Raw genomic sequence first — 27,656 nt, 5'->3', positions numbered from 1 at the left:
GTAGAGCCTTTAATGATTTTGATGTCTAAAAATGCCAGTAAAGCTTGAAATGTATGAGCCTCAAAAATACAGATACCAGACAGGTTTCTTTTAGATATCACAAGCAGTTTTTTGTTTTTTTTTAGAGTTCTTTAGTTTGATGCTCTTTCTTGAAAGAAAGCATGAAGGCAAGCTCATTGTCGATAGGAAATGTGTCTGTTCACTATATTGCATTCTCCCAAGCGCTTAGTACAGTGCTTTAAACCCAGTAAGCAGTCAATAAATGCAATTTAATTGAATGTAGATGTACGAGGGATATACAGGAGTGCTGCGAGAACCAAGTGCATATTCCCTATTATACAGGCATTAAGTTCTTGGGGGGAAAAATGTCCATTGTAGTACAAATGGTTTGACTTGTGTTGGCCATGTGCAAACAATTGTTTTTTTTCCAATATAGCGTTGTGTTCTTTCTAGACATACACATGTTGTTGGAAAAATGTCCCCTAATTCCTCAGCAGAGTCCTAGAGTAAACGTGTGTATTGGGAGAGTTGAGAGTTACTCAGAGGCAGAGACTACATCTTTTATTTGTATCGTATGTCCTCCAGCACTGAGCACACTTTTGTGCACACAGTAGGCATTCCGTAAATACTTTTGACGAGGAGAAGTGCCGGAGAAGCACTGCGTGGCTTCATTATGTTTTACTCCCGTTAGGAGCAGGAAGTTTTCCTCGTCCTCAAAATATAAGGCTACAGCAAAACCTCTGGGAAAGGATGCAAACCCCTGGAAAGTCCAAATACCTTTTGGGTTTAGGAGGACCAGCTACACAGATGGGACTACCTTTATCCCTGGGAGAGAGAAATTGCATTTCTACTTCTTAAAAAATTGTGACCTTAGAACTCCTTGCACAGTAAAGATTTGTTTTGCCTGAACTTTTTAAAATGGGGGTACTTCCTGTTTTCTACAGAACATGGTTCTCTTAACAGAATCAACCTTTTGCTTTAACTCTATCATGAAATTTGGTCTCCTAAGACCGGAAGAAGCATTTGGCAAGAGCCCAATGCCCATCTGACTGCTGCTGTCGGAAATGTCTTTTCAGTCCCTGTTTTCAATATTCTAGCCTTTTTCACAATTAGAATCTGCCTGTGATGTAGATTTTCTTTAGCTGCTCAAGATTTCGAGGCCATAAAGCCATTGTGAAACATACATGCCAGTGGACTTTTGGGAGGCAAATTTTATTTTTGCTTTTTGAATCTTAAGGGAAGAAAGCTTGATTCCATTAAAAGAGGATGAAGCTGCAAAATAGATCTTAATCTTCTGATTGTTCATACTTTTGTAGTGATCCATGACCTGGACTATTTTATTCAGTGTTCATAGCTTACTGATTATTTGAACATCTAATCTTATGAGAGAGAAATTTAAACTCTTAAATGTTGCTCGTTTAGAATTGTGCTGTTTTTACACACTGAAGATATTTTTTCTTGACAAGTTCTACAAAGAGATATTTTAAATTGAAGTATTCAATACTCTTACCTGAATACATCTTTAGTTTTAAATTTAAAAATGAAATTAAGAGTTGTGACGTTTGAATGGCTAGATCCACTTGCCTACATTCTATTGTAAGGAAGGGGCTTTTTTAATATTTTGAAACTAGAAAATTGTGAGTACTGAAAAAGTCACTACTCTTGTTTCAGCCAGTGGAAGATAGAAGGCGTGTACGAGCCATACTGCCGTATACTAAAGTCCCAGACACTGATGAAATAAGGTATGTTTTATTTTTGATTAAGGAAAATTAAAGTATTTTCAGCAGGTCATCTCTCAAATTTGTTAATATTCTGGATGAATTATTGGGTGCATCTAAATTTGAGAACTTCTTCCTAAAATACTCTCCTCAGCATTCTGGGTTTGTAGTCATCACCTTTTACAAGTTCCCGACAGAAGCGGGAAGGACCAGAGGCCAAATAACTTCAGTCCTTGTTGTTAGGGGTATAATGATTGGGGGTCTCTAATGGCCCTTGAAGAACCAACCCTAGTACAGTAGTCTGGACCTGCTGATGCTCCGGAGTTCTCGCTCCAGAACCTTCTGGATCCATGATGGATTTAGGTGGATCCCTTCTCCTTAACCTTTGTCATTCCTCCTTAACATTTGTCATTTAGGTGGATCCCATTCCCCCAGTAGCGAAGACTTAGAGCTGACCCTAACCCTAATATTCCTGGACTGACTGGTATTGGAGAAAGAAGGTCTCAGACCCCGTCCTTCCCAGTTGCCCTTTCCTTCTACCCTAAGATGACTGTAGCAGTCATTCCGCAGATTGTGTGGTGGGGCACCATGGCTCCTGGCCTGGAAGTCCTGGAGCTGTGGGGTTTTCACACAGACTATTGACTCTCGCTCCTCTTAGCGTACAGGAGGTTGCTCTCTGACCTCAGCCTTGCTGCTAGACCACCTCAAATGGCTTCGTGTTACAGCCCGCATAGCGGTTGTCATCCCCAGGGCTAATCTGGTAATAGTTTAAACCGAGGTGCAGTAGTGTGGGAAATTTGGGGCCACTCTTTGGAAGCAATTTATAAACCGATAAATGTAACATTTGCTTCACAGATGGACCGACTTTTGAGGGTGCAATAAAAGCTAGACACGAGTGTTGCCGAAATGGGCCAGTCCCTCGGTCGGTCCCTTGAAATTTTAGTATTTCCACTGAAGATACTCCGGTTGCCATTGTCTTTTAAATTGCTTCATAATGGTGGAAATTATTGTAACCCATAAGATGATCTATTTTGCTACAAGTCGCAGAGCTGACTTCCCTCGGGCTCCCCCTCTCAGCCTCTGCTTGCCACCAGCTGCTCTGTCGGGGCCGCAGCTCCTTGCTTGCAGTGCCTCCTTGGGCATGTGAGTCGGAGGCTGATGTAAAGGCAACCATTGCGAGGCTACGCCTACTGCTTGTGCAGCCGAAGTCCTTCCTCCTGTTTGGACTGCGCACCCAGCTTCCACAACTCCCCGCACCTCCTCCAGTGACTTCCTGTGGTGGATGCACAGCCATCTGGGAAGGAGGATCCCTGCTGCCGGAGGGCGGATGTGGCGGTGGGTGTGAGCAGAGACATTTTGGGCCTCTGTGGCGAGAGCTACGCAGTAAAGATTGGAGAGATATTGGCTTGACTGTGCTCTCTGCCTTTCCCCTAGAATCTCCCAACACTCCGTTATCCAACTGATTTGTCCGTGCTGCCATAAGCTTGGATCAGTCCATCAGATAAATGGGTGGATTCTGTTACGGAGATCAGTTAATTCGAGTGAATGTCTTCCGTACATTTACTGGCCTTGGTTTCGTTTTAATAACCTCCCTGTGTTTGGGTTTAGTTTCCTTAAAGGAGATATGTTCATCGTCCATAATGAATTAGAAGATGGTTGGATGTGGGTGACGAATCTAAGGACGGACGAGCAAGGCCTTATTGTAGAAGACCTGGTTGAAGAGGTGGTAAGTATTAATAACTCCTTTTTATTTCCAAGGATGCATCAATTCAATAAAATCTCAAAATGTAGGAGAAAATGGAAATCAGGTTTTACTGCCTAATGTTTATATAAAATGCTGAAATCCAAAGCATTATTACACATCAATCGAAAGATTGGTAATACTCTCTCTTATAAATGCTTATGAATTTTTTGTTACAAAATGAAATAATCCTGCTGGGATTCCGGAGTTGTTTTTTATCTGCGCTATAGAAATTTGAGTTAATTTGTGTTCAGGTAAGGTGCTCTAGTTTTGTTAGATGAGATTAAAAACTCATGTTTTTCCTCTCTCGCTCCTGCTGCAATATATTTAAAATTTCTTTAAGAATCACCTTACACTAATTCATAAAAGTAATCGAACTCAATTAAGATGGCTCTGCCGTTTCCCTTGCTCCTGAGATTCAAACAGGCACACGCCTCCTCTACTCCGGTGCCTGTTAGAGAATATCTGACCAGCTGTAATTCAGCAGCTCAAAGAGAGAGTTAAATTCAGGGTGTTATCTATTGGTAACATCCATGGATCTACAAGCTTCGTGCAGAGTGGCCCCCGTAGCTTCTGAGCTTGCATACTGACTCGACCAAACGGTGTCAAGTTCTTAGAGATATCTTCCTTTCATTGGTTTTGACTCTGCATCTCAGGCTACCATCCTCCCAGAGGGAGGTTCTCATTTTCTCAGCAATATCAAACATGTTTCCATTTCCTCTTCCCCCTGCCCCATTTTTCCAGGGGACAAGAATTCTGGGCAAGTGGAGGGAGGGAGGTAAAGAGGAAGGGGGCCTCCATCAGTATCCAGTTCCCTCTTTGTGGGATAATCATCCCAGGGGTATAATTGGAGAGGAAAACCTTCCAAAAGTGGTGTCAGTCTTTTCAGCAGGCATTTCCGAATGATGTTTGACCCAGCAGATCTCTATTGTGTTTCTTGATAACTCACAGATAATAGCTTCAAGGCCCTAACCCTCTTTCTGTAGCCCTTGGGCTGCCCATCTGGGTGGTCTGGTTGCTTCCAGGTGTTAATAAGTACTTGGGTGCTTTCTACTGAAAACCGTAATTATGTCTCTCTTTTTATCCCTACAGCAACAATAGTCAAAAACCTGAAAGCACACACACACATACACACACACAATATTTCATTATCTTTTGCTTATTTGGTCTTCCTTTCGCCCTTTATGTCTGGCGCGCACACACACGCACAACTCTCTCTCACTTTCACTTTCTCGCTCTCCCTCTTAAGCAAAGATTGAGAGGTAAATTTCCAAACTGTTGAAGAAATGTCTTTAAAGGATTATCATAATTTCTTTATCTCAACTTTTAAATAGGTACGGGAAGAAGATCCACATGAAGGAAAACTGTAAGTTGGTTTCCAGTTACCTTCTAGAATAAAAGACAGTGAATTTCAGTTTATTTGCCATAAGAAGCTAATCTTGTTTTCAAAGAACAATTACTGTCTCATTTTAAATACCTTGTGCAAGGGAGTGGATTTTTATTTTATGAAGTCCTGCTTCCTTGAACAGTAGAATGTTTTTAACCACCATTCGCATTTTTTTTTAAAGAACATGGAAGAGGGCCATTGAATGGACTGTATTTGTTTCACAGGCCTAGAAAAAGTTGTTTTTAGTCAGAGGTGCCACAAGTGAAGTGAAAAATGACACAACTGAAATAAGCTACTAATTAAAATAAAGAATTAAATGTAATTGACACTTGTAACCAATTTTTCTTCTTGCTTCCCCCTTTCCATTTTTTTATTGGCTTTTTTAAAAATGGTATTTAAGCACTTACTATATGCCAGGAAATGTAATAAGCACTGGGGTAGACAAACTAATCAGGTTGGACTCAGTCTGGGCCTGTGGGGCCTGCCACATGGGGCTCACAGTCTTAATTCCCATTTTACAGAGGAAGTAATTAGGGCAAAGAGAAGTTGAGTGATTTGCCCAATGTCACACAGCAGGGAAGTGGCGAGGCTGTGATTAGAACCCAGGTCCTTCTGATCCCCAGGTCCGTGCTCTAGCCATTAAGCCACACTGCTTCATTTCTGGATGTAGTTTATCTATGCAGAAGCGTCAATGAGAGAAGGAAAAGAGATCAAAAAACTTTTTTTTATTGAATATAGATGTAAAATTACTATTCTATCAGTGCCCCCCTCCAAAATAATTATAAGTGTAAGGTAAAAATTAAAATGACTCAAGCCATTTAATCAGACTTGGAAGGATTTTTGCCGGGACAAGTTTTCCCCAGTGAACTTTTTTTTAAAGGAATTTCAGTTGGGATTTGGTAGAACTGTCATAGTGTACAGTTGTTGAAATGAGAAAAATTTCATCTAGAGCAATTTGTAGCAAAATGTAATCAAATATTGTGATTGTGCAAATATTTTAAGATAAAGCGTCATGTTAATGCAACACTTTGCACTTGTCTTGAGATTTTTATTCAAAATTTAAATTTCAAATTAAGATTAATTTAAATGCCTTTTTAGTTTCCCTCGTGTAGATGTGATGTTGTTTTCAGGTGAAAATGACATCTTACTTTCCAAGGACATTCTCCATAATGAAAACTGAATTAGGGTAGAATAAATTACAGGAACTGGTCATATTCCCATAACCATATTCACAATGGATACTTGAAAGATGCCTGGCTTTTTCTGCATTTTAAGTAAATTCTAAGCCTCCTCTTTGAATATGGGCGAGAGCAAAACAAGGTACTACAATCCTACAAGCATAGGTACTCTCTAAATGGCATTGCTCTTCCATCCCCTCACTCCCACTATCCTACCTTTGAGGGAAGTCAATACTGGTTTTTTGTTTTTCTGGTGCTTGCAATCATTCCTTTTTTCCCCTCTCAGTGGAAAGCACATTTGTAAGTGGGAGGGTCCCTATCTTCCTGTATCATGGTTTGGATGTGTTTTGTTTATATGTTGTTGTTTTTTTAATATTAGAAAATGCTATATTTATCCACCTTTGCCTTCGAATAAAACCTTCTTCTTTGGTACTGTACCCTGATATGTAACTAACTAAAATTAAAATGCTTTTGTCTCCTCATTTGTTTTGTTTCTAAGATGGTTCCATGGGAAGATTTCCAAACAAGAAGCTTACACTTTGCTGATGACAGGTACTTGTCTGCCTCTATTGCTAGTGAGCTTTCAAGTGTTTAGAACACCATGAGGTATACCTGATAAAAGTTATGAATTAAATCTGAAAATTTGATTTCAAAATTTAATATATATTCTATTTCTTAGCTGCTGGTAATAAGGAGAAATTTAGACAGCATCTAGAAGTTTAGATAGCCTCTATAAAGAAGGCTTCAAAATTTAGTTCTGCAGATGATAAAAATTGTATGCACTTGTACACACACAGGCCACATCCATAATTGTTATTGTAAGACCTAAGTATTTACAGTCTAAGGGGGAGAGAGAATAGACACTTTATCCCCATTTTATAGATGGGGAGATCAAGACATAAAGAAGTTAAGTGACTTGCCCAAGGTCACACAGCGGGCAAGAGCAGAGCCGGGATTAAGAGGGAGGCATAGTGGAAAGCACACAATCCTGGAAATCAACGGTCCTGGGTTCTAAATCCATCTCCCTCACTGGGTGACCTTGTCATATCACTTAACTAATCTGTGCCTCGGTTCCCTAATCCGTACCCTGCATTGTCCTACTCCCTCCTACTCAGACTGTGAGCTCCATGTGGGACAGGGATTGTGTCACCTGATTATCTTGTATCCACCCCAGCGCTCAGTTCAGTGATTGGCACATAGTAAACTCCCTATAGGCAGGAAATATGTCCACTAATCTCCTAAGCATTTAGTACAGTGCTTTGCACATAGTAAGTGCTCAGTAAACCACTGATTGATAGTAAGTGCTTAACAGGTTCCATAATTGATGATGGTTAAAGAACAGGTCCCTTAACTCCCGCCAGACCACGTTACTTCCCATTCTGAGCAAAATCGGGAGGTCTTTTTTGAAAATTGGACATCATTCCTAAACAGATTTATTGGTTATAGTTAACACCATATAAAATATTTATAATGAAATATTTGTTTCATTTATTTTCAAGGGCATTAATTTGAAACATTTTCTCAGTGATCATGAAAACCTTATTAATTCATTTTTAAGTAATCAGTCAATGATATTTACTGAGTGTTCAGTCTTCAGAGAACTGCACCTAAGCACTTTGGAGTAATAAAATAAGCAGTCTTTACTCTCGAGCCTACAGTCTAGAGGAGAGACATTCAGATAAATTACAGGTAGGGGTAGATACCAAGTATAAACCTACATATATGAGTATCATGGGGGGAGTGAGCAGGTAAGTGCTTAGGGGAAGGAATTAAGTGCATAGGTAAGCCAGTAGGGAAAGAAAATAGGGTGAAGGCAATGGAAGCTTTGTTAGAGAAGGCTGCTTAGTGGAGATCTGAGGTCAGCCGGGCATTGTAGGTAGGTAGAGTGTTCTGGTCTGTGGGATACGAAGGGAAGGGAGTTCCAGGAAGGAGGGAGGATGCGAGCTAGGGGTAGACAGTGAGAGACAAGTAAAACCTGGTCAGTAGGTAGCTGGTATCAGAGGCGTTCAATGATGGACTGGCTTGTAGTGGAAGAGAGTTGCTGATTGAGTGCCAGTAATTTGATGGGGAGGAGTTTCTGTGTTTGCACATATAAGTGGGCAGCCATTGGAGGTTGTGTGTGGGGAGGTGGGAAAAGATTTTTTTAGAATAATGATCTGGGCAGCAGAGTAAATTATGGAATAGAACTGTTGCTTAGTAGAAAAAGCATGGGCCTGTGAGTCAGATGATCTAGTTTCTAATCCCAGCTCTACCACTTGTCTGCTGTATGACTTTGGTCACGTCAGGTAAAGTCTCTACATACTAAGTGCTTAACAAATAGCATTATTATTGTTATTCTCTGTACTTCAGTTTCCTCATCTGTAAAATGGGGATTTAATATCTTCTCCCTCCTATTTAGGCTCTGATCCTGTGAGGTATAGAAACTGTGGAAAAACTGATTATATTACATCTACCCCATTCGTTAAGCTTAGTAACAGTGCGTGGTACCCAGTAAGTGCTTAACAAATAGTTTCTATCAGAGAGAAAAGACGCTAGAGGCAGGGAGATCAGTAGTGAGGCTGGTGCAGTAATCAAGATGGGGCATGGCGAATGCTTGGACCGGCATGGTTGCCGTGTGGATGGCAAGATTTTGTGACTGGCGGTCTATGAGGGTTTCAGGAAAGATGAATCAAGGTTAATGCTGAGGTTATGGGCTTTTGAGACTGGGAGGATGGTCGTATTGTCAAGAGTGAGGGGAAAACCGGTGGAGGAGAGAATTTAGGAGGGAAGATGAGTTGTTGAGTGTAATGTGTTAAGTGTGAGGTAATGGCGGAACATTCCAGGAAAAGATATCCTGAAGACAGGAGAATGGGAGAGGTCTGGGATGTAGAAGTACTCGGGAGGCATCGGCATAGTTGAAGCCATGGGAGCAGAGGTAGAGAATGGAAGAGACTCAGAACTGAATGATGAGGGACTCCACAAGTAGAAGGAGCTGGCAAAAGAGACCATGAAGGAGCGGCAAGGTAGGTAGTTAGAACTAGTAATAATAATAATGATGATGATGGTATTGGTTCAGTGTTTACTAAGTGCCCAAAACTGTTCTAAGTGCTGGGGTAGACACAAGGTGATCAGGTTGCCCCATGTGGGGCTCACAGTCTTAATCCCCATTTTACAGAGGAGGTAACTGAGGCACAGAGAAGTCAAGCCCAAAGTCACACAGCTGACAAGTGGCAGAGTCGGGATTAGAACCCACGACCTCTGACTCCCAAGCCCGTGCTCCTACCACTAAATCGTGCCGCTTCTCACTTTGACAGCAAAGCCAGGGCTAGAGAATGTTTCCAAAGAAGGGGGTCCTCAGTGACAAAGGCGGCCAAGAGTACAAGAATTAGAGTGGAGAAGATTCCACTGGATTAGGCAAAGGACAAGGTTACCAGTGTCTTCAGAGAGAGTAGCTTCAGTGCAGTAGAGGTGGCAGAAGTCAGACTGCAGGAGCTCGAGAAGGGAGTTGGAGGAAAGGATGCAGTGGAAGTAAATACATTCAAGAAGTTTGGGCAGGAATGATAGGGAGACGAGGCACTAGCTGGAAAGTGCAGCGGGATCGAGGGAGGGTCTTGGAAAGTGGAGGGGAGGGAGCCTTGGACCCTTGGAACGTGAGCAGTTTGATAAGCCTACATGGAGCGAGAAGGATAATTTAACAAGGTGTGAAGGGATGGGAACAGAGGTGCAGGTTATTCCTCAGAAGTTCTACTGCTCACAATGTTCATCATCTTCCCTTCTTCATTTTCTGTGGTACTTCCTCTACCACACCTATATTATCTCATTTTGTGGGTTACTACGAATATTTTTTATTTCAAAGACAATAGTAAAAGGCGGTTGTATTTTGAGGGTCCTTTTATTCAGGTAAAATCTTTTTTTATTAGGTATGATGAATCAGAAGAATGACACTTATAGTAAACTGAATAGTTTCCACTGAGATTTCTCAGTCGTTATTCTTTTTTGACTCTTCAGTGTTTTATCCAAAGGATGACAGATGACTGGTGCAAAATATTGAGGGAGATTTGATAGATTTTTACCTGCAGTTACAGTTTGTGGGAGAGAGTTACACTGAGTGGAATTACATAACCCAGAGCGTGTATTATAGTGGGAGAAATTTGGCTCCAGTCAGATTTTACGTATTATTTGGGACCGGCACATTAGTGTGGTGGATGCTGTCTGTGTGGTCACGTGAGGCCAAAATGGAGGCGTAATTTGCCTTTCACTATCAGCCTTATTTATTTATTTATTTATTTATTTATTTATTTATTTATTTATTTATTTATTTATTTATTTATTTATTTATTTATTTATTTATTTATTCATTCATTCATGCATTCATTCATTCATTTTTTTGTTTTTTACAGTTGGACAGGTTTGCGGTTTTCTCGTGCGTCCCTCTGATAATACTCCTGGTGACTATTCGCTTTATTTTCGGACCAATGAAAATATCCAGCGGTTTAAAATATGTCCAACACCTAACAATCAATTTATGATGGGAGGCCGATATTATAACAGGTAAGTTCTGAGATGTCAGTTATGTTAGTTTCAAACCCCAATCTTTAAATGCACAATTATTAAAGTTACTACCCTTGCAGATGAATAAACTGAATTTTATTGTAAAAGATCACTTTGACTTCCATGTTTCTTCATTACAAGACCTTTTGGAAAAGTCTTTCCATGATACTTAGATTGCTTTGTAAATTATTTTAATGATCACCTTATTAATTTAATAGACTATTCATTTTGAGTGATTTTAAAACTCTTTTAAATATAGGATGCTGAGTCAGTGTTTGAGCTGCCAGTGAAGTGAAAGGATTTCTAATAGTACTCTGAAAAAAGGAAATCATGCACACTGTAGCCTTTTGCTTATTAGGAATATTTTCAGAGAACTAAGAAGTTTGTAAATAGCAACTGGGTTCAAAGCAAAAAAGGGAAAAGAGGAGCCTTCAGAAATGTTCTTAAATTGGTTTCAGTGATACCGCAACTGTATTTTTCTTTTGGCTCAACCCAGAATCAATCAATTAGCCACTAGGTTGGGTAGGAAAGTGACGGCAACAAAATAATAATGACAAAATGTTAGCATTCTTTATCCCAAAACGTGAAAATAAAATCAGTATGACCCGTCTTAGCGATCCAATGTTTTCTTCTGACAGAAGGGGATAAGGTCTTAATAATGAGATTATGGGATTTGCCAGACCTGATGACCCACTGCAAGGGCATTCTTCTCCATCCCAATTAGAGTTTCTCTCGCTTCCAGCTTGGCCTCAGAGTGGGTAGACATCCAGCAGCTGGTTTATCTGAGAAAGTATCAAGTCCTTGTAGCTGCTTGAAAGAAGTTCAGTGGACGGTCATAAGACTTCAAGTGGAAGATGGTGTGAGGCTAAACAATTGGATCCTTTTGCATTTCTCACACAAAAGCTGCTTGAGTACCTTCTACATTTCAGTCTGGGTTCCAGACATCCTCACTGACTATCCAGCTAGCTGCACTTTCAGCCCTTTATGAAGGTAAATTGATTTTTGCCCGTTGTCCAATTTTTTTTAGAGGTGTGGCACACTGGAGGCTAACAGTTACAGACATAGTGGTAATGCCAGTGCAATCTGAAACCAATTGACAAATGCCCCTTTTGTCACCTTGAGTTTAGCAAAATCAAATTATTTACGTACACAGTTTCTTGTTCGGCAGTCCTTTCATTGAATCAATATCACCCTTATGATGTAACCCAAACACCTTAATAAAAATCTTGCAAGTAACTATATAATAGAAGCACAATTTCTTAGGTATCACAGTCAATCTTTGAACCAAGGATATCAACGAATAGGGGGAAAAAAACGTATTTTTTTTTTTTAACCCAGTTGGCCTTAAGTGCTAATGAGTGTTAGGAACCCTGTGAATTAAGATTGCTTATTAAAATTAGTGCTAATTAGATACCTTCACAACACACTCAAATCTGTGAATGTCGAGTCTTTGAAAATTTAATTTTCAGAGTTCATTATAGACTAATAGTTATTTCATTTCATAAAGTTTGATTGTAAGCTTATAAACTTGGAGGTTTTTAATAAGACTTAAAGTATTACCAGCATAAGTGCCGACTTCTCATGTTAAGTATGGGGGCAGATAGGGAGGTCAGGAAGTGGAGTGGACAGACTTCAAAGAGTTTACAATCCAGAAAGCCACCAGTTTAGGTCTTTTCCACCTCACCTGGAAACTGTCTGGTTTTGTCAGAGACCTGGAATAAGCAAAACTAGAAATCCAGGTCAAAAAGGTCTGCAGTCATTTGCCCCCCTGATGTCTTCACCTTTTATTATTGTTAGATTTTTTAATCCTGGGTAGTTATGTTTCAGTTGTTGGGATAAATATTCACTACTCTGATTCAAAATGCAGCTGGGATTCATATTTCATGTTAATCTTGTGCAGTTCTCAGTAATTTTCACAATCATATCTTGGGGAAAAGTTATGGAGGGGAAATAGGCCCTAGATTAGTTTGTACTTTGAAGTCAGAGTGAAGGAATGTGGTTACGTTCCCCAGTAATTTGACACAGCTTCTTAATAATTTGGGGATAATAAAGGAGTGCAGTTTACACAGGCAGGAATAGTTAAACTAGTGTACAAACGTTATATGTTTGTCGTGGGCCTAGTACGCCCAGTGAATAGAGAATAAGGCACCACTCTCACTGAGTTTATGGTCAAAAAGAGAAGATAAGACATACAGGTTTCATTGTTCTAATACTTTTCAACACTAAAGAATATTTGGGAAATCGTGATCCTTTGGCCCACCCCGAGCCTGTGGTAGAAAATTTTAGAATCTCAACTCATGCGCCTTCAGTTTGGATAGCAAGCCGTACTATAGTCTTGCTGAGCAGCCATCTCCTTATTGCTATGGAATTGAAGAATGCAGAAGGTGTTTTACCTGTCCTGCACCGTCCCCCCCCACCCACCAACACTTTACCTCCGTTTACGTTAAGGGTCCAGCTCTAGGAAAAAAAATTACCAAGGTTCAGAGTTGTCTGTTAAAATGCCCGCCTCTAGGACACTCTCATATCTCTGTCTGGGAATTCAGTTTGGCATGAATTGACTTGGGGCAGGGCCATGAAGCCCATGTCTCTTCAACTCATGCCCTTTAAGATCTTGGTAGCTTTTGGGGCTTTAATGGATTTTCCTCAACAATTTGTACTTTTTTATTTGCAGTGACATCTTTTATTGCATTGTTTTCAAAGCTGATTGTAGCAGATTAGTAGATACTTTGTTTTGTTAGCCCCCTAAACATTAATACTCTCAGAGTAAGTGATCAATTTGAATATGATCTTTTAGGTATGAATACAGTCCTTTTTACATTTTCTTCCACCTAAGTGCCACATTCATGCTCATTTCCCCCTTCCTGTCTGTTATTTCAGTGTATTCTAACATTTAACTAATTTGGTAATGACACTGGAATATTTCTATTATCAGTCAGGAGATGTCAGAATTCCCAAGGAAGGTGGAATATATGGAGCGCTAGGCATTTTTTCCCTTGTCTTATACTTTCCAGTTGTCTCCAACCCTTAGCAACTCCAAGGACACATCTCTCCCAGAATGCCCCACCTCCACCTGCAATTGTTCTGGCAGGGTATCCATAGAATTTTCTTGGTAAAAATATGGAAGTGGTTTACCATTTCCTTCTTCCATGCAGTAAACTTGAGTCTCCTCCCTTGATTCTCTCCCATACTGCTGCTGCCGCCCAGCCCAGGTGAGATTTGACTTGTAGCAGATTGCTTTCCACTCGTTAGCCACTGGCCAGGCTAAGAATGGAATGGTTATGCCTCTGCTTTACTCTCCCTCCAGGAGTCAAGACCGGTAGAGTACTGGAAACTCTCCAGGTGCGACCCTGAGAGGGGGTTTGTTTCCCTAGCTGTTAGAAGACATTCTTTTCTCTTACTGGTATCGTAAGGGAAGTTTGGGATTGATTTGGGGATGACTTAAAGTGCCCCATATTTTGTGGTAAACTAATCGCTTTCATAGTTTGCAGAAAAAGTTAAAAAAAAATTGCTCTTCAAGAAAGGACAAAGTGATCTCTTACAGAGCCACAAACTACTAGATTTTGAACTTATCAGAGCTAAAACCTCAATCAGATAATATCCATGTAACTTTGTCATGGATTTTTTCATGTTTTCAGTCATTTTTATCCAGATTTATTGGTCATGTTTCTCCAGAATTAAGGGTTATCTCTTGAACTGCTATCAAATCCATCAGTAAGAGAACTCTGTGGCGATGTAGCCTTGTTTATTAAAAGCTGCTTCTAATATTTCTTTGCCTCTATTTTCACCTCCCAGTCATAGGTCCTTCAGAATGCATTTACAACCTAACTTCAGCTGGTAATTAAAAGAGGCAGATAATACAGGAGTTTTGGTGATGAGAAGTTCTTTATTTAACATAACTCATTGGCTGCTAAATAAATGGTGTGCATCTGTCAATTCTCCATTCCCAATCTCCTAGAAGAAGTTTTTTTTAAAAAATAAGACTTCTAATCCCTTTCCCTAGATACGGTGAGACTTGGAAACTTACTGCTAATAACATCATTTTCAGCCTGATAGCCTTGCGAATGTATTTTGGGTCTTTTGATACTAGGACACTTGATATGATTATACTTTATGGTTTTGAGAGCTTTTTCCAGCAATGCAGAATACAATACGATACCGTGTAATGAACGTGGATTCGATGTGTTTGTATGATATGGAATTTTTTCTAACAATAATATAACTCCATTATTGGCATGTGTTGGCATCAAGTTCATTTGAAAAATTTAACCCTTTTAAACTTTTGGCATGATAGAATTGCCATAATACCAGAAAAATAGTCAACCTTCATAATTTTTATTTTAACAGCATTGGTGACATCATTGAACACTATAGGAAAGAGCAGATTGTTGAAGGCTATTACCTTAAGGATCCTGTTCCAATGCAGGTGACTGTTTTCCTTTGATCTGGTAGTGTATTATTTAAAGGAATTATCCTCTTCAACAGTAATAATGGCATTTATCTGTTAAGAAATCGAATCCTCATGGTTAGGTGGGTACTTTCTATTTTCCCATTTTCCAGAAATCGTTCTAAATTCAGTAGTGTTTATTGAGCGCTTACTGTACGTAGAACACTGTACTAAACGCTTGGAAAGTACAGTTTGGCAACAGATAGAGACAGTCCCTACCCAACAACGGGCTCACAGTCTAGAAGTGGGAGACAGACAACAAAACAAAACCAGTAGACAGGCGTCAATAGCATCAAAAATTTTAAATGCGACTAGGCAAATGAATTTACGTTCATCTGCAGACAAAACGTCTGATCCTACATAATTTTAAGAACTGTGTTCAGTGCTCTCCGTGGAGTGACGGGGATCAGGCCTCAGCTCCGGCTCAGCTCCTCATAGGTAGTATCGTGGGTCTGTGGTCACAGTTCAGGTGGAATACAATGATTAGACTAGCAGACCGAGTTGAAGCAAAATGAGATGATGGTCTGGACTGTGTTCTCTTCATAGCCCCTTGTGCAAATCATTCGGATCTTATTGCTGAAGTAGTAACTTGCCTGATCATCATCATTGTCAAAAATGCTGATTGCAGGCCTTTCTGTTCTTGGCACCGTAAATCGGAGCATGTAACAGATTATATGGGCAAGTAGAAAAAAGTGCTCATTTCACTCAAGGTATTTCCAGTATTCCCCTAGCCCTAGATACGTGGTGGGAGGGGGGAATTATGGTTAGTGCTCTGCACACAGTAAGCACTCAATAAATCCGATTGAATGAATGTATGGTCAGTCAATCAGTGCTGTTTACTGAGTGCTTACTGAGCACTTGGGAGAGTACACTATGACAGATTCAGGAGACACTGTTCTTATTGAAGCGCTTACTGGGGCCAAGCACTCTAGGCTGTAAACTCATCCCTCTAGATTGTAAACTCATAGTGGACAGGGAATGTGTCTGTTATACTGTATTGTACTCTCCCAAGCACTTAGTACAGTGCTCTGCTCCCACAGTAAGTGCTTGGTAAATATGATGGATTGTACTAAGCACTGGATAAGTACAAGATAACCAGGCCAGGCACAGTCCCATCCCCACATGGGGCTCACAGTTTAATTCTTTTAATCCTCTTTTTAAAGCTGAGGAAACTGAGACACAATAAAAAGAATTGGTTGATTGATTTCAGATGTCAATACTATTTCCCTAACTCAACTAATTTAGAAGAAAGGGGGAGAAAAGGACAGAGTCTAGTTGATATGCAGTTGATTTGTCGAAGCCCAAACGTCAGTTTTTGAAGCTATCACTTTCTTTTAAGTTAGTAAATCTCGGTCACTGGACATTTAAATATCCATATTTGATACTGTTGATGTTTATCAGAGAGGACAGTAGGAAAAATAACTCAGAGGCAGGTTTAAAATACAAGTATTAATAAAATGATGAATGCATGGTTTGAACAAAAGTAAAAAAAAAATTGGCATAACTCACACTTTTTATCCATTTTCTAAAATCCCATATTAAAGACACTTGGCCTAGTGGAAAGAGTGAGGGCCTGGGAGTTAGAGGACCTGGGTTCCACTTGCATGACCTAGTACAGGTCACTTAACTTGCCTGTGTTAGTGTGTACAGAGCACCATGTGTACAGAACATTGTTCTAAAGTGCCTAGGGGATAAGTACAATAGATATACCTGCCCTCAAGGAGTCTATAACCTAGCCAAGGATCTTACATGGTAAAATATTTGATGGCATGTATTGCTAGCTTGATCAATGTTTGATTATTGATTGATGCCATCCTTACTTGAGTTTATAACGAGTCTCTGAATTTAGATTGAGGCAGTACTTCTTTCTAATCTATTCATAGTGAAATTGGGGTTAAAGAAGCTTTCTTGAAACACTTATTTCCCTTTTTTTCTTTCTCCCTAGCATCACGAACAAGTACTTAATGATTCAGTAGATGGCAAAGAAATCTATAACACAATCCGTCGGAAAACAAAGGATGCTTTTTATAAAAATATTGTCAAAAAAGGATATCTTCTAAAAAAGAGTAAGTATATCATTTCATCACACTTAAGAATTCAGTTTTCCATATTTTTCCCCAGTTAAAACTATAGGTCATTGAGGTCGGAGAAGGTGCTAATTGGTAGGGGTTTTTTTTGTTGTTTTTGGTTTTTTTTAGTGGGGGAGAGTGGTTGGAGCAGCTAACCACATTCTCCTCCCCATTGGCCATAGCAAATTTAGGGGAAAGGATTGGAAGAGAGCGTGTGGCTTTCCAAAGTTTGTTTTGTTTTTTTTAATATATAATACCTTTTCAGGAATTTTCTCTATTCACTGTCGGTCCTGTGAGGAAATCCATAAGAATAGTTTAAATGTCAAAACTAACTAGGGAAAGCTATGTTTCCTGGAGATGACTAACAACCAGTGCCTGGAGCTGACTGAGCATAAATGTTACTCTCTAGGTGATGATTTGTCAGGGATCTAGTATTGCAGTTTATTTTGGTTTCTTTTAGAGTTGTGGTTTATTTATTTTTTTCAAGATTTCCTATTTTTATACTCCTTGAGTCGTGAAATCCTTTGATCAGAGATTTTTCAACAAAGATTAGCTCATTGTTCACCCCATGACTCATCAAGGCATAGCAAGAGTACAAAATGAGTTATCCATTCTTCCATAAAGTAGGTGTCAGTCTTAATCTACTGTGTGCAAATCGAAGCACTTAAATTTCCTCTCAGAAGAGAGGACGTTTGACATTATATAGTGTAGTAGGTTAAAAGCTGTTTGACAGCCTCTTCATATATAGTTTGGTGTGGTAACTTTTGCCTCGTAAAATAAAATTTTCATAGTGAGAAAATATGTCATATAAACAGTTCTTCTATTTTCCCAATTTTTTTGGCAGGCAAAGGAAAGAGATGGAAAAACTTGTACTTTATTTTAGAAGGAAATGATGCGCAGCTTATTTATTTTGAGAGTGAGAAGCGAGCAACAAAGCCCAAAGGATTAATAGATCTTAGTGTGTGTTCTGTTTATGTTGTTCATGACAGTCTGTTTGGCAGGTAAGATAATGGCTTTGTTATCTTTAGAACTGTGAAATTTTCAAACATTTTGTTAACGGTTTCATGGCTACCAAAATAGTGTCTTAGGAAGTTCAGAGATTTTTTTGCATTTCAGCTAGGTATTGCCAAGGGATACAGCACTTAGGCCAAGTAAACCGAGTGTAGTAGTTTTCAATTAAGGTTGGAGTCCTAACAAGAATTTGATTGGTGTATCATTAAAATGTTTGTCATAAATTTAAAATGGTGACTTCAGGATAATCTTTAGAAGCTAAATAAAATATGGATTTGGTCAAGTATCTCATATTAGCATCAAGGATAAGATAAGATCTGATTATAGAAAAAACATCACAAACTTCACAGAGACCTGGAAAATATGCTAGCTCTCATCTTGATCTGTGTGTCCTTGAGCAAGTCATATTGTGGTATTTAACCCCATATGTGTTTAAGAAAGATCAACCGCTGTAGAAATGCTGCTAGACCCCAACCGAGTGTATTAGATAGTAAAACCTGTAGCGTCAGTGAGAGAGAGGAGCAGGGTTTCGGTAGTGGACCTGAGGGGGAAAAAAAATCACCCTTTGTATTCTGTTGAGCTCCTGAGGTGCTACAAAATACCTTTGGGAATGGAGGAAACTAATCTACTTCTGACCATTCCCGTATTTTCCACTGGAAGCAAGTTATATTTATTATTACAAGCAGAGGCTTACAAAGCCTCCTAAAGTCTCCGTAGGGAAGCAGACCAGATAGCTCAACAGTTTTATCTTTGCTGTGTGTCGACGTCTACCTATCAAACGTGATTAATTATAACGTCCTTCAGCATCGGAGCTTGGTTCTGTCACTCGGTTGGGAAGAGTCGGGTGTATTGTGAATGCCTATACCCAAGGGAGTCCACTGTCAGAGTAGCTCTCCTTGCTCAGCTTCTCCTGTGCCAACTCCTGTGCCAACTCAAAATGGGGATTAAGACTGTGAGCCCCACGTGGGACATCCTGATTCCCCTGTGTCTCCCCCAGCGCTTAGAACAGTGCTCGGCACATAGTAAGCACTTAACAAATACCAACATTATTATTATTAACTCCTCAAAGCCCGCTGTTTGCAAAGATCAGAGTAGCCGGCAATAATAATGATGGTGTTTGCTAATAATGTTGGTATTTGTTGGTATTTGTTAAGCGCTTACTATGTGCAGAGCACTGTTCTAAGCGCTGGGGTAGACACAGGGGAATCAGGTTGTCCCACGTGGGGCTCACAGTCTTAATCCCCATTTTACAGATGAGGTAACTGAGGCACAGAGAAGTTAAGTGACTTGCCCACAGTCACACAGCTGACAAGTGGCAGAGCTGGGATTCGAACCCATGACCTCTGACTCCAAAACCCATGCTCTTTCCACTGAGCCACGCTGCTTCTCTTAAAGCACTATGTGCCAAGCACTGTTCTAAACGCTGGGGTGGATACAAGGTCAACAGGTTGTCCCACGTGGGGCTCACAGATGAGGAAATTGAGGCACAGAAAAGTTAAGCGACTTGCCCAAAGTCACACAGCTGATAAGTGGCGGAGCCGGGATTAGAACCCACGACCCCTGACTCCCAAGCCCATGCTCTTTTCACCAAACCACTCTGCTTCCCTGTACCGCTGTGAAGCGGGCAGATGTGAGGGATTGAGACTTGTTCCTTTTTCCCCTGCTTTTGAGATTATTCTCTTGAACCTTTTGTATTCCAAAGTAGGAGATTTGGGCTGTGTTACTAGAAATGTGTACAAATTACATTTCCATTTGTCTTTAATGTGGCATATTAAACAAATGATATTTTATTATTAAATTGACATTCTAAGTGGATTCCATTTTCTTTACAAGAGCTCAACTGCAGCAAAAATGTACTCAGATCAAAATTTTGTGTAAACTTCCATTAGACTATTGAAAGCTGTTGTTGTTTTAATAATGGGAGCAAAGTGGTTTGAATTGACTTATATAGGACTTATGTTGATTTGTGGGTAGCGTGGATGCCCATGATCTCTACGATAGGCCAGGTGGAAGCTTGGACACCATTGCCTCTCTCTCAGCTTTCAGTTTAGTTTAGCCCGATGCCATTTGGTTGTGACGTGCGTTTACACTTCAAAGAGGATATAAAATTTCGAGAGTGACGAAAACCATGTTTGGACAACCTAGCCTCCATTTTTGGCTTAGAAATTGGAAAGCGTGCGGTTTTTCCCATAAAAGTAAAACAGTCTTGAGGGTTTCCATTAAATTACCAGTGTGGGCATATTAATACTTCTTGGTTAAAAAACATAACTTTCTTTGAATTTTAAAGGCCAAACTGTTTTCAGATAGTAGTTCAGCACTTTAGTGAAGAGCATTACATCTTTTATTTTGCCGGAGAAACTCCAGAGCAAGCACAGGTAAGAAAATTTAATTCTTTAAAACGCTACTTTTGACACTTAGATAATAATATATGGTTGCCTCTTTAGAAAAAGGGGAAAAAACTAAGGTGATACACCATACAAAGTGGAACATAAAGAGACTAGTAGGCAGAACGAGATAGAGGAATTTCGAGGTTTGAAAAGCCATATTGGTTACATTGAACTGTAACTAGATGATTTAATTTTTTAAATCTTCATATTTAAAGACTGTCTTCTTTTGGTGACCAGGAAATTTTAGCAGACTGTGTGCTTTCAAGTTCTTATCTACATTTTGAGGAATTTTTTGTATATTCTTAATGTTATGTAAAAACCTCATTTTCCAAGCAGTTCTTCCTGTTTCCATTTCGCTTTATAGGAAAAATCAGATGAAATCAACCTTTTCCAAGTATTATAGCAGTTCTTTTAATGCCAAGTTCCCAAAACAATGAGCAAAGGACCCAGAAAACATAAGTGTTGTGGAGGAGCACCCAAAAACCCCCCAAAATGACAATATCGTTTGCATTCAAAAACGTTATCACATTCATCCATTCCATTTCCTCTGTAATGTCCACTGTAACATTACACCAGCATTATTTAGAAATTGCAAGGAAGTGGGAATCACCCCTGCCCGTTTGTTTGCTCGTTCCATGCTGTGCCCCAGCAGGAATGTGAGTGGCAGAGAGGCGAGGGGGCAAGTGGTGCCTTGCAAGGCCCTGGCACTAGACTCAGTTCCTTCATGCAGGTTCTCTGTCCTCATGTTTCAGGACCAAGGCTCATCTGGCTTTCCTGAAGGTAGACTCCACCAAAGTGAGCTGGTGTTTTTACATTTCTTGGCTCCACTTCATTAGATGTGGAGAATATGTTTGCACTCTTTATAACCATTAAATGTGGTGTGGTCTTTTCCTTAGTTGGTTGTGCAATTTTTTGGTTTATCTTCCTGAATTTCATAAAAACATCATATTCTGTTTGCCTTCCCTACTTCTATATTTATGTACAGAATTTACATACAGCATATCTGCCGAACTTAAAACATGTAGTATTTTTTTTTAATGGTATTAAAGAATGTACTGTATACCAGACACTGTACTAAGCACTGGGGTAGATACAAACTAATCAGGTTGGACACAGTCCATGTCCCACATGGGGCTCACAGCCGAAATCCCCATTTTACAGATGAGGGAACTGAGGCACAGAGAAGTTGTGACTTGCCTGTAGTCACACAGCAGACAAATGATGGAGTCATGATTAGAACGCAGGTCCTTCTGACCCCCAGACCTGTGCGCTGTCCACTAGGCCGTGTTCCTTCTCATTCATTAATTCATTCATTCATTCTTTCAATCATATTTAGTGAGCACTTACTGTTTGCAGAGTACTGTACTAACCGCTTGGGAAAGTACAGTACTACAATAAAGAGTTACATTCCTTGCCCACAACGATCTTACAGTCTAGATGGTGGGGGAAGACAGACATCAATACAAATAAAATTATAGATCTGTACATAAGTGCTGTGGGGCTGGGGGGGGGAAGAGCAAGTCAGGGCAACACAGAAGGGAGTGGGAGATGAGGAAAAGTGGGGCTTAGTCTGGGAAGGCCTCTTGGAGGAGATGTGCCAAAGAAATTGATGGGTGGTGGTGGGGGGGGGGGAGGGGACATGGATTTTCTAGGGAACCATGTAGAACTCCATATGTAGCAGAAGTCTGGATTGTAAATGTAAGAACTTTATTCAATGGAGAAAAAGGTTCTGTAATTTCCTGCCTCTAACATAGACCCAGCAGAATGCAATACCTCAGGTGAGGTACTGTTTCCTATTCATTCTTTATGTTTGTTTTGTTTTGGGGGGTGTTTTTTGGCCCAAGTTGGGCTTGTCCTAATGGGAAAGTAAGATGAAATACCCTTTAATTGAGACACATATGTGCTATATCTCTAAATTGTTTTCTCCCCAACTAATGTATTCATAGGCTGTGTTCAAGAAAATATTTTTCTTCTAAGTTATGTTACCTACAAGAAGTGTCCACTATTGTCATAAATTTCAACATTTAAGAATGAGTTTATTCACAACCTTTTGGTAAACGTTTGATGCTTTAAGAAGTAGAAGCTGAAGTAAAGTGTGACCTTATTACAAAGAACTAATGTATTTGCCTTACCAATCAAATAATATTGCTGCTTTGCATCTTTTTTTGGTTGGAAAATCCACATCAGGGCACAGGTGGCATAATTTGCACTGTATGCGGATAGAAGAGAAAGATGTTTACATTAGTACTGTAAAAATACATAAATATCATTACATTCTCTAAGTATGTTCTTTCTCTTCCCTTCATTCCTTCATAACTTTGGTCCACCTCTTCCTCTTTTTGTTTGTGACTGTCATTTCTTTTCCACCCTTTCCTTTTCCCTATTATCTTTTGAATTTGAATAGGCACAAATTCCTTCATTTTGCATTCTCGTATTAAATCTACAAACAGCAAAGCCACATAGTATTACAGTGTGAAACCCTAATTTATGGAATTTGAAAACTAGGACACAGAAACCTTTTGTATCTTAGTCATTGTGGCAAAATTTGGGCAATTTATTAGGATTCTGTGCCCTAATAATTGTACTACATTCCCTTTATAGGGATGAAATCTGGTCAGCCATCCTGTTTGACATTTCTTCTTGAGTTCTGTATGTCACACGTGGGGTTAGCTCTAAAATAAACCTTTAATGATAATAATATGTTAAGCACTTTCTATATGCCAAGCACTGTTCTGAGCGCTGGGGAAGATACAAAGTAATCAGGCCATCCCACTTGGGGCTTACAGTCTTCATCCCCATTTGACAGATGAGGTAACTGAGGCACCGAGAAGTTAAGCAACTTGCCCAAAGTCACACAGCTGACAAGTGGCAGAGTTGGGATTAGAACCCTCGACCTCTGACTCCAAGTTAGGACTCTTTCCACTAAGCCACACTGCTTCTTTAAAATAACCTTTATTCCACCCCCTCCCATACTCCTTAATAATTCTTCCTCTGCTGTGCAGTATAATTTGTTTAGTACTAAGTGATCATCTGCAAACTTACTGTTATTGCTGCTGTCACTGCTCACTTTACAACACCTGTGTAGTTGGTTTCTGTGTTTTCTACTTCAGCGAAAACCTGACATTGTAGAGTTCAGACCTGCTGTAGAAGTGGCAAAATAAAGGGGTTTGTTGTTTAAAACAAGTTACTGATCTCTTAAAAAATGGATCAATATATAAAATATTTTGAGCATTTTTTTTTTAACAAATCCTAAATTCTCTCAATGCCTCCTCTCCCAACCTGTACACCTGCCAGAGCACTACATATTTAAGAGTTGTTGAAATCCCGCTACACTTTAAATTTGGTACCAGGAGAGCTGTTTCAGCCTATTGTATGGTAAATTCACTTCACCATACAAGATTTTTAAAGGGCAGATTTAAAAATAAAATCATCTTGGGACGGTGGATGTAGTCCTGGTAATGTTGTTAATGAATTCCTGCCTGTGGTGAGGTCTAATATAAGTTTGAATACTTGTCAGCAAATGAGTCTCCTTTTTCCCCAATTAGTTTTATGACCCGCCCTTATTTTTAGTGGTGTCTGTTGTTAAATGCAGATCTCCAGGGCTTAAAATCTTAACTCTGCAGTGGTGAACATTTTAGAAAGTTTTATTAGCAGAAACAAAGATTGCTTCACACAGATAATATAGCAGTATAATTTATTACTATATAAATAGTAATGTGCAAAATTAATGCCCATAGTAATGCTTGGGAAATAGACCACTAATTCGCTAAAGTTACTTGGTAATGTTACTATAATTATACATTTTTGACCCCATCAAAATCATCTTATTTGATAATAATACATGCCAGCCCTTAAAAATCCACATTTTGTTTTCTTGTGTGTGTGGAATATAAAGCCTGTTGAAATTGCAGCATGAAATATAGCCATACTTGAAATGAATTTCCTTTGAACTGCTGTTGTGTTTTTGTAGGACTGGATGAAAGGTCTACAGACATTTTGCAATTTACGGAAAACTAGTCCCGGCACATCTAATAAACGTCTCCGACAGGTGAGTGTCACCGTTTCTCCTGGTTTCTAGGAGTCCAGCTGTCAGTTTCCAAACTTTTCTCCACTTCAAGGAGGTAATGTTTCTGTAGCAGGATCTTAGCGACTGATGAGGAATTTGCCCTTGCCTGGTGACGTTTCCCTCCTTTGAGGCCTTCGTGCCCACTTAGATCCATGTGGCAATGCTTAACTAGGTAATGACTGTCCCAGGTGCAGGGTTGAGAAGGAGTGAGTGATTCTAAGCCTGTCCCCCATGACAGAGTCACTTCATGACCCACCTTCCGCATTTGAAAGGTTGGGTGTGTTAAGGATCAAAATTGGTTTGAAAATGGTCAGTTAGCATTATTTCCATCTTGTTTTAAAAGTACAGACTGTCAGTAATACTGTATTCAGTAGTTTGGTGACCTGAAGTTTCCATCTCTTCCATAAACTCAGTTAAACAATTGAATAGACGCATTGTAAAAATGGAGAGTTGTCCTTAGTGCCCCTCCGTTTTCTATCAGTACTATTTATTAAGAACTCATTATGTGCCCATTACTATACTATGGGCTTGAAAGAATGCAATACAATAGAGTTGGTAGACACATTCCCTTCCCGCTGTGATGGAGTATTAGCTTGCTTTCTCTGGAAGAATACGCTCTAAGAATCGTGACATGGAGTAAGGAGTCATTTGCTAAATAAAGTTGTATTTTATGTGGGAAGGCTCAGTTTGGGGAGTTATATGCTGCTATTTATGTTTTGTAATGTCAAGGCATGAAGCCATTCAACTGATTGAAATTAATGAAGTGAAAATTCATTTAATCTTTTCTTTGGAGTCCAAAAACTTGTGGCATTAATAGAGCATATTGTTCATTTTAATGAATTCCTTTCTCAGCTGTGATTTTCCTGTTGTTTTTATACACTGCCTACTTTCAGCACCGCTACGTTAAGTGTCATTAAAAAGATAATCTTTTCCCCATAGGTCAGCAGTCTTGTTTTACACGTTGAAGAAGCTCATAAACTTCCAGTAAAACATTTTACCAATCCGTATTGTAACATCTACCTGAATAGTGTCCAAGTAGCAAAAACTCACGCGAGGGAAGGACAGAACCCTGTGTGGTCAGAAGAATTTGTCTTTGAGTAAGTTTTCAGGGAGAATTTAATATTAAACCGTATTGAATTTATTCACTTTGAGCTTACTTTATACCTTGCTTCCCTGAGCCCATTCCGAGGGTACGTCTCTGGACTGAATAAAACAAAAATAACTGAAATATTCTCAGTTGGATTTATTCAGTCTTATTCACGTTTCCAAATGGATTTCTTATTTTATGTAAAATAATATATTCTTATTTAGCCTTGCATAGAAGCAAAATAATTTTACGAGCCCTTCAGGAGGAAATGAAATGAGCACTCCTCACTACTGCCCTACATGACTCACTTTCCTTGGTGTACTAGTTATTTGCAAGGCTCCCGTTTTATGTACTTCTCGTTTTAATGTCTGAAGTAAAAATCTGAGTAATAGGCATAGGAAAGTGTTGTAGTATTTTTATGTATTTGTATGTTTAAAAGATCATGTAAAGTATAGTAAACCGGTTTTTTATCCTTGTTCCTTTAGTGATCTATCACCTGATATCAACAGATTTGAAATAAGTCTCAGCAATAAAACAAAGAAAAGCAAAGATCCAGATATACGTAAGTCGATATAGAAAAATCTTAGATGTGAAATATGCTTTATGATAATTATCCGTAGTAGTGAGTTTTGTTTAATTTTTAAGCGATCCATTATTAAGTTGCAGTATTTTAAATATAAAGATGCGTACTTGTGTTAGCGATATTGAATTCAATTACTCAGAAAGCAGTACAAAGTTTTGTGTGTTTTTTTTAAAAAAGGTGCTGTGGTCAGATGGAATGAGCTTTCAGGGGGAAAGATTCATACTTTTTAATCTTTGTTTATATTCACAAGTTAATTAGCATTTATGACACTCACAACATCATCCTCCCCTCAAAGATTCTAAATACCTTTTGCTTAGTAGATCAAAGGAAAAAGATGCAAAGCTTTTACTAAAACCATCCTTTCCAGTAATCTGTTACCTTAGAAGTTACTACCCTGGAAGAAAGATTTTGTTGAATTTACTTTGTTGGTGCTTTGGGGCTTTGCTTATTTTGTAGTAGCCAAATATGAATTTTCTCTAGATTCCTGTAAATCAGTTTTGAAAGTAGCCAAAGTGTGACATGATTCTTTCAACTGATGATTAGTAAAGCATATTGACTGTGAGCTGTGCACAGATCAGGAACTAAGTCCAGCCTGATAATCTTGTATCTACTCCAGCTCTTAGCACAATGCTTGGCACATAGTAAGTGCTTAAAATTTATTATTTTTTTAAAGAAATTAAAAAATAATTTTAAAATTTTATTTTTAAATTTTTTAAATTTTAATTTTCTTAATCTTTATTTTAAAAAATAATAATTAACCAGTGATGTATTTTGGTGGAGCAAGAACAGGCTGGACTAAAAATATTGAACCCAAAATAAGTATTTGTAAGGGCATTTTAAAATTTCTTTGAGGGGAAAAAACCAGGTATATCGGGTGTTATAACCACCCCAAAAATAGATGTAACCCAGAGGTATGTCCCACACTACGTGCTCAGTTACCTCAGAATATGTAAGTTCTGCCTGACATACCGTCCAGTCACTATACGAAAGTCAATTAATTTATCATCATCTTTCCCTCACCCTTTCCCCTCTCTACCTTGTTTCCAGCAATTTTCCTGTCCCACTTTTGCACCTCAAACTCAACTCCCTCCCTCCGTAACTCATCTCCCAAGTTCCCCTGTGCCTCCCTATGCTCCAATATTTTCTTTATTTGAACTTCAGTCCTAGCAATAGCCCTAGGAACAGATAGGTTTGGGTAATGGGGATCAGGGAGGTAGAGGGTCCACAGCAGGAAGGGAAAAAATTGGGACAAAGCTAAGGTCCGACAAAGCAGTGACAGTCATACCCACAGAAACTCTGTTGCTGTTAGTAAAATCAAAGAAAAAAAAATCTGTGCATGTAGGGAAGAGGAGGAGACTTGAAAAATGGGAAGTGGCTAGGAACAGGCAGGAAGACTACTAGGAATTGGGGACTGGGAGGAGGATATACACTGTAAATTTTACTCAGCCGTGGAAG

The 27,656-nt window shown here is 39.3% G+C and overlaps 1 protein-coding gene and 1 non-coding gene across 2 annotated transcripts in view; one reads left to right on the top strand and one right to left on the bottom strand.

Moving 5' to 3' along the window:
* RASA1 (RAS p21 protein activator 1) overlaps nt 1-27,656 on the top strand; it is a 64,232-nt gene that overhangs the window by 21,177 nt on the left and 15,399 nt on the right. Inside the window, exons 4-15 of the mRNA XM_007655646.3 lie at nt 1,672-1,742; nt 3,327-3,444; nt 4,794-4,825; nt 6,524-6,576; nt 10,404-10,554; nt 14,899-14,977; nt 16,944-17,064; nt 17,912-18,068; nt 20,366-20,453; nt 24,436-24,513; nt 25,471-25,628; nt 26,104-26,180. Of these exons, the coding sequence (XP_007653836.1) occupies nt 1,672-1,742; nt 3,327-3,444; nt 4,794-4,825; nt 6,524-6,576; nt 10,404-10,554; nt 14,899-14,977; nt 16,944-17,064; nt 17,912-18,068; nt 20,366-20,453; nt 24,436-24,513; nt 25,471-25,628; nt 26,104-26,180 (1,183 nt within the window). The remainder of the gene's footprint in view (nt 1-1,671; nt 1,743-3,326; nt 3,445-4,793; nt 4,826-6,523; nt 6,577-10,403; nt 10,555-14,898; nt 14,978-16,943; nt 17,065-17,911; nt 18,069-20,365; nt 20,454-24,435; nt 24,514-25,470; nt 25,629-26,103; nt 26,181-27,656) is intronic.
* On the bottom strand, nt 13,774-13,911 carry LOC114817149. Its single transcript, XR_003764996.1, has one exon. It is a non-coding gene; the product is annotated as a small nucleolar RNA SNORA7 (small nucleolar RNA).

Source organism: Ornithorhynchus anatinus, chromosome 1, assembly GCF_004115215.2.
Source record: "Ornithorhynchus anatinus isolate Pmale09 chromosome 1, mOrnAna1.pri.v4, whole genome shotgun sequence".
NCBI lineage: Eukaryota > Metazoa > Chordata > Mammalia > Monotremata > Ornithorhynchidae > Ornithorhynchus > Ornithorhynchus anatinus.
The sequence above is the reverse complement of the archived record's forward strand: the minus strand, read 5'-3'. Positions and strand labels throughout refer to the sequence as shown.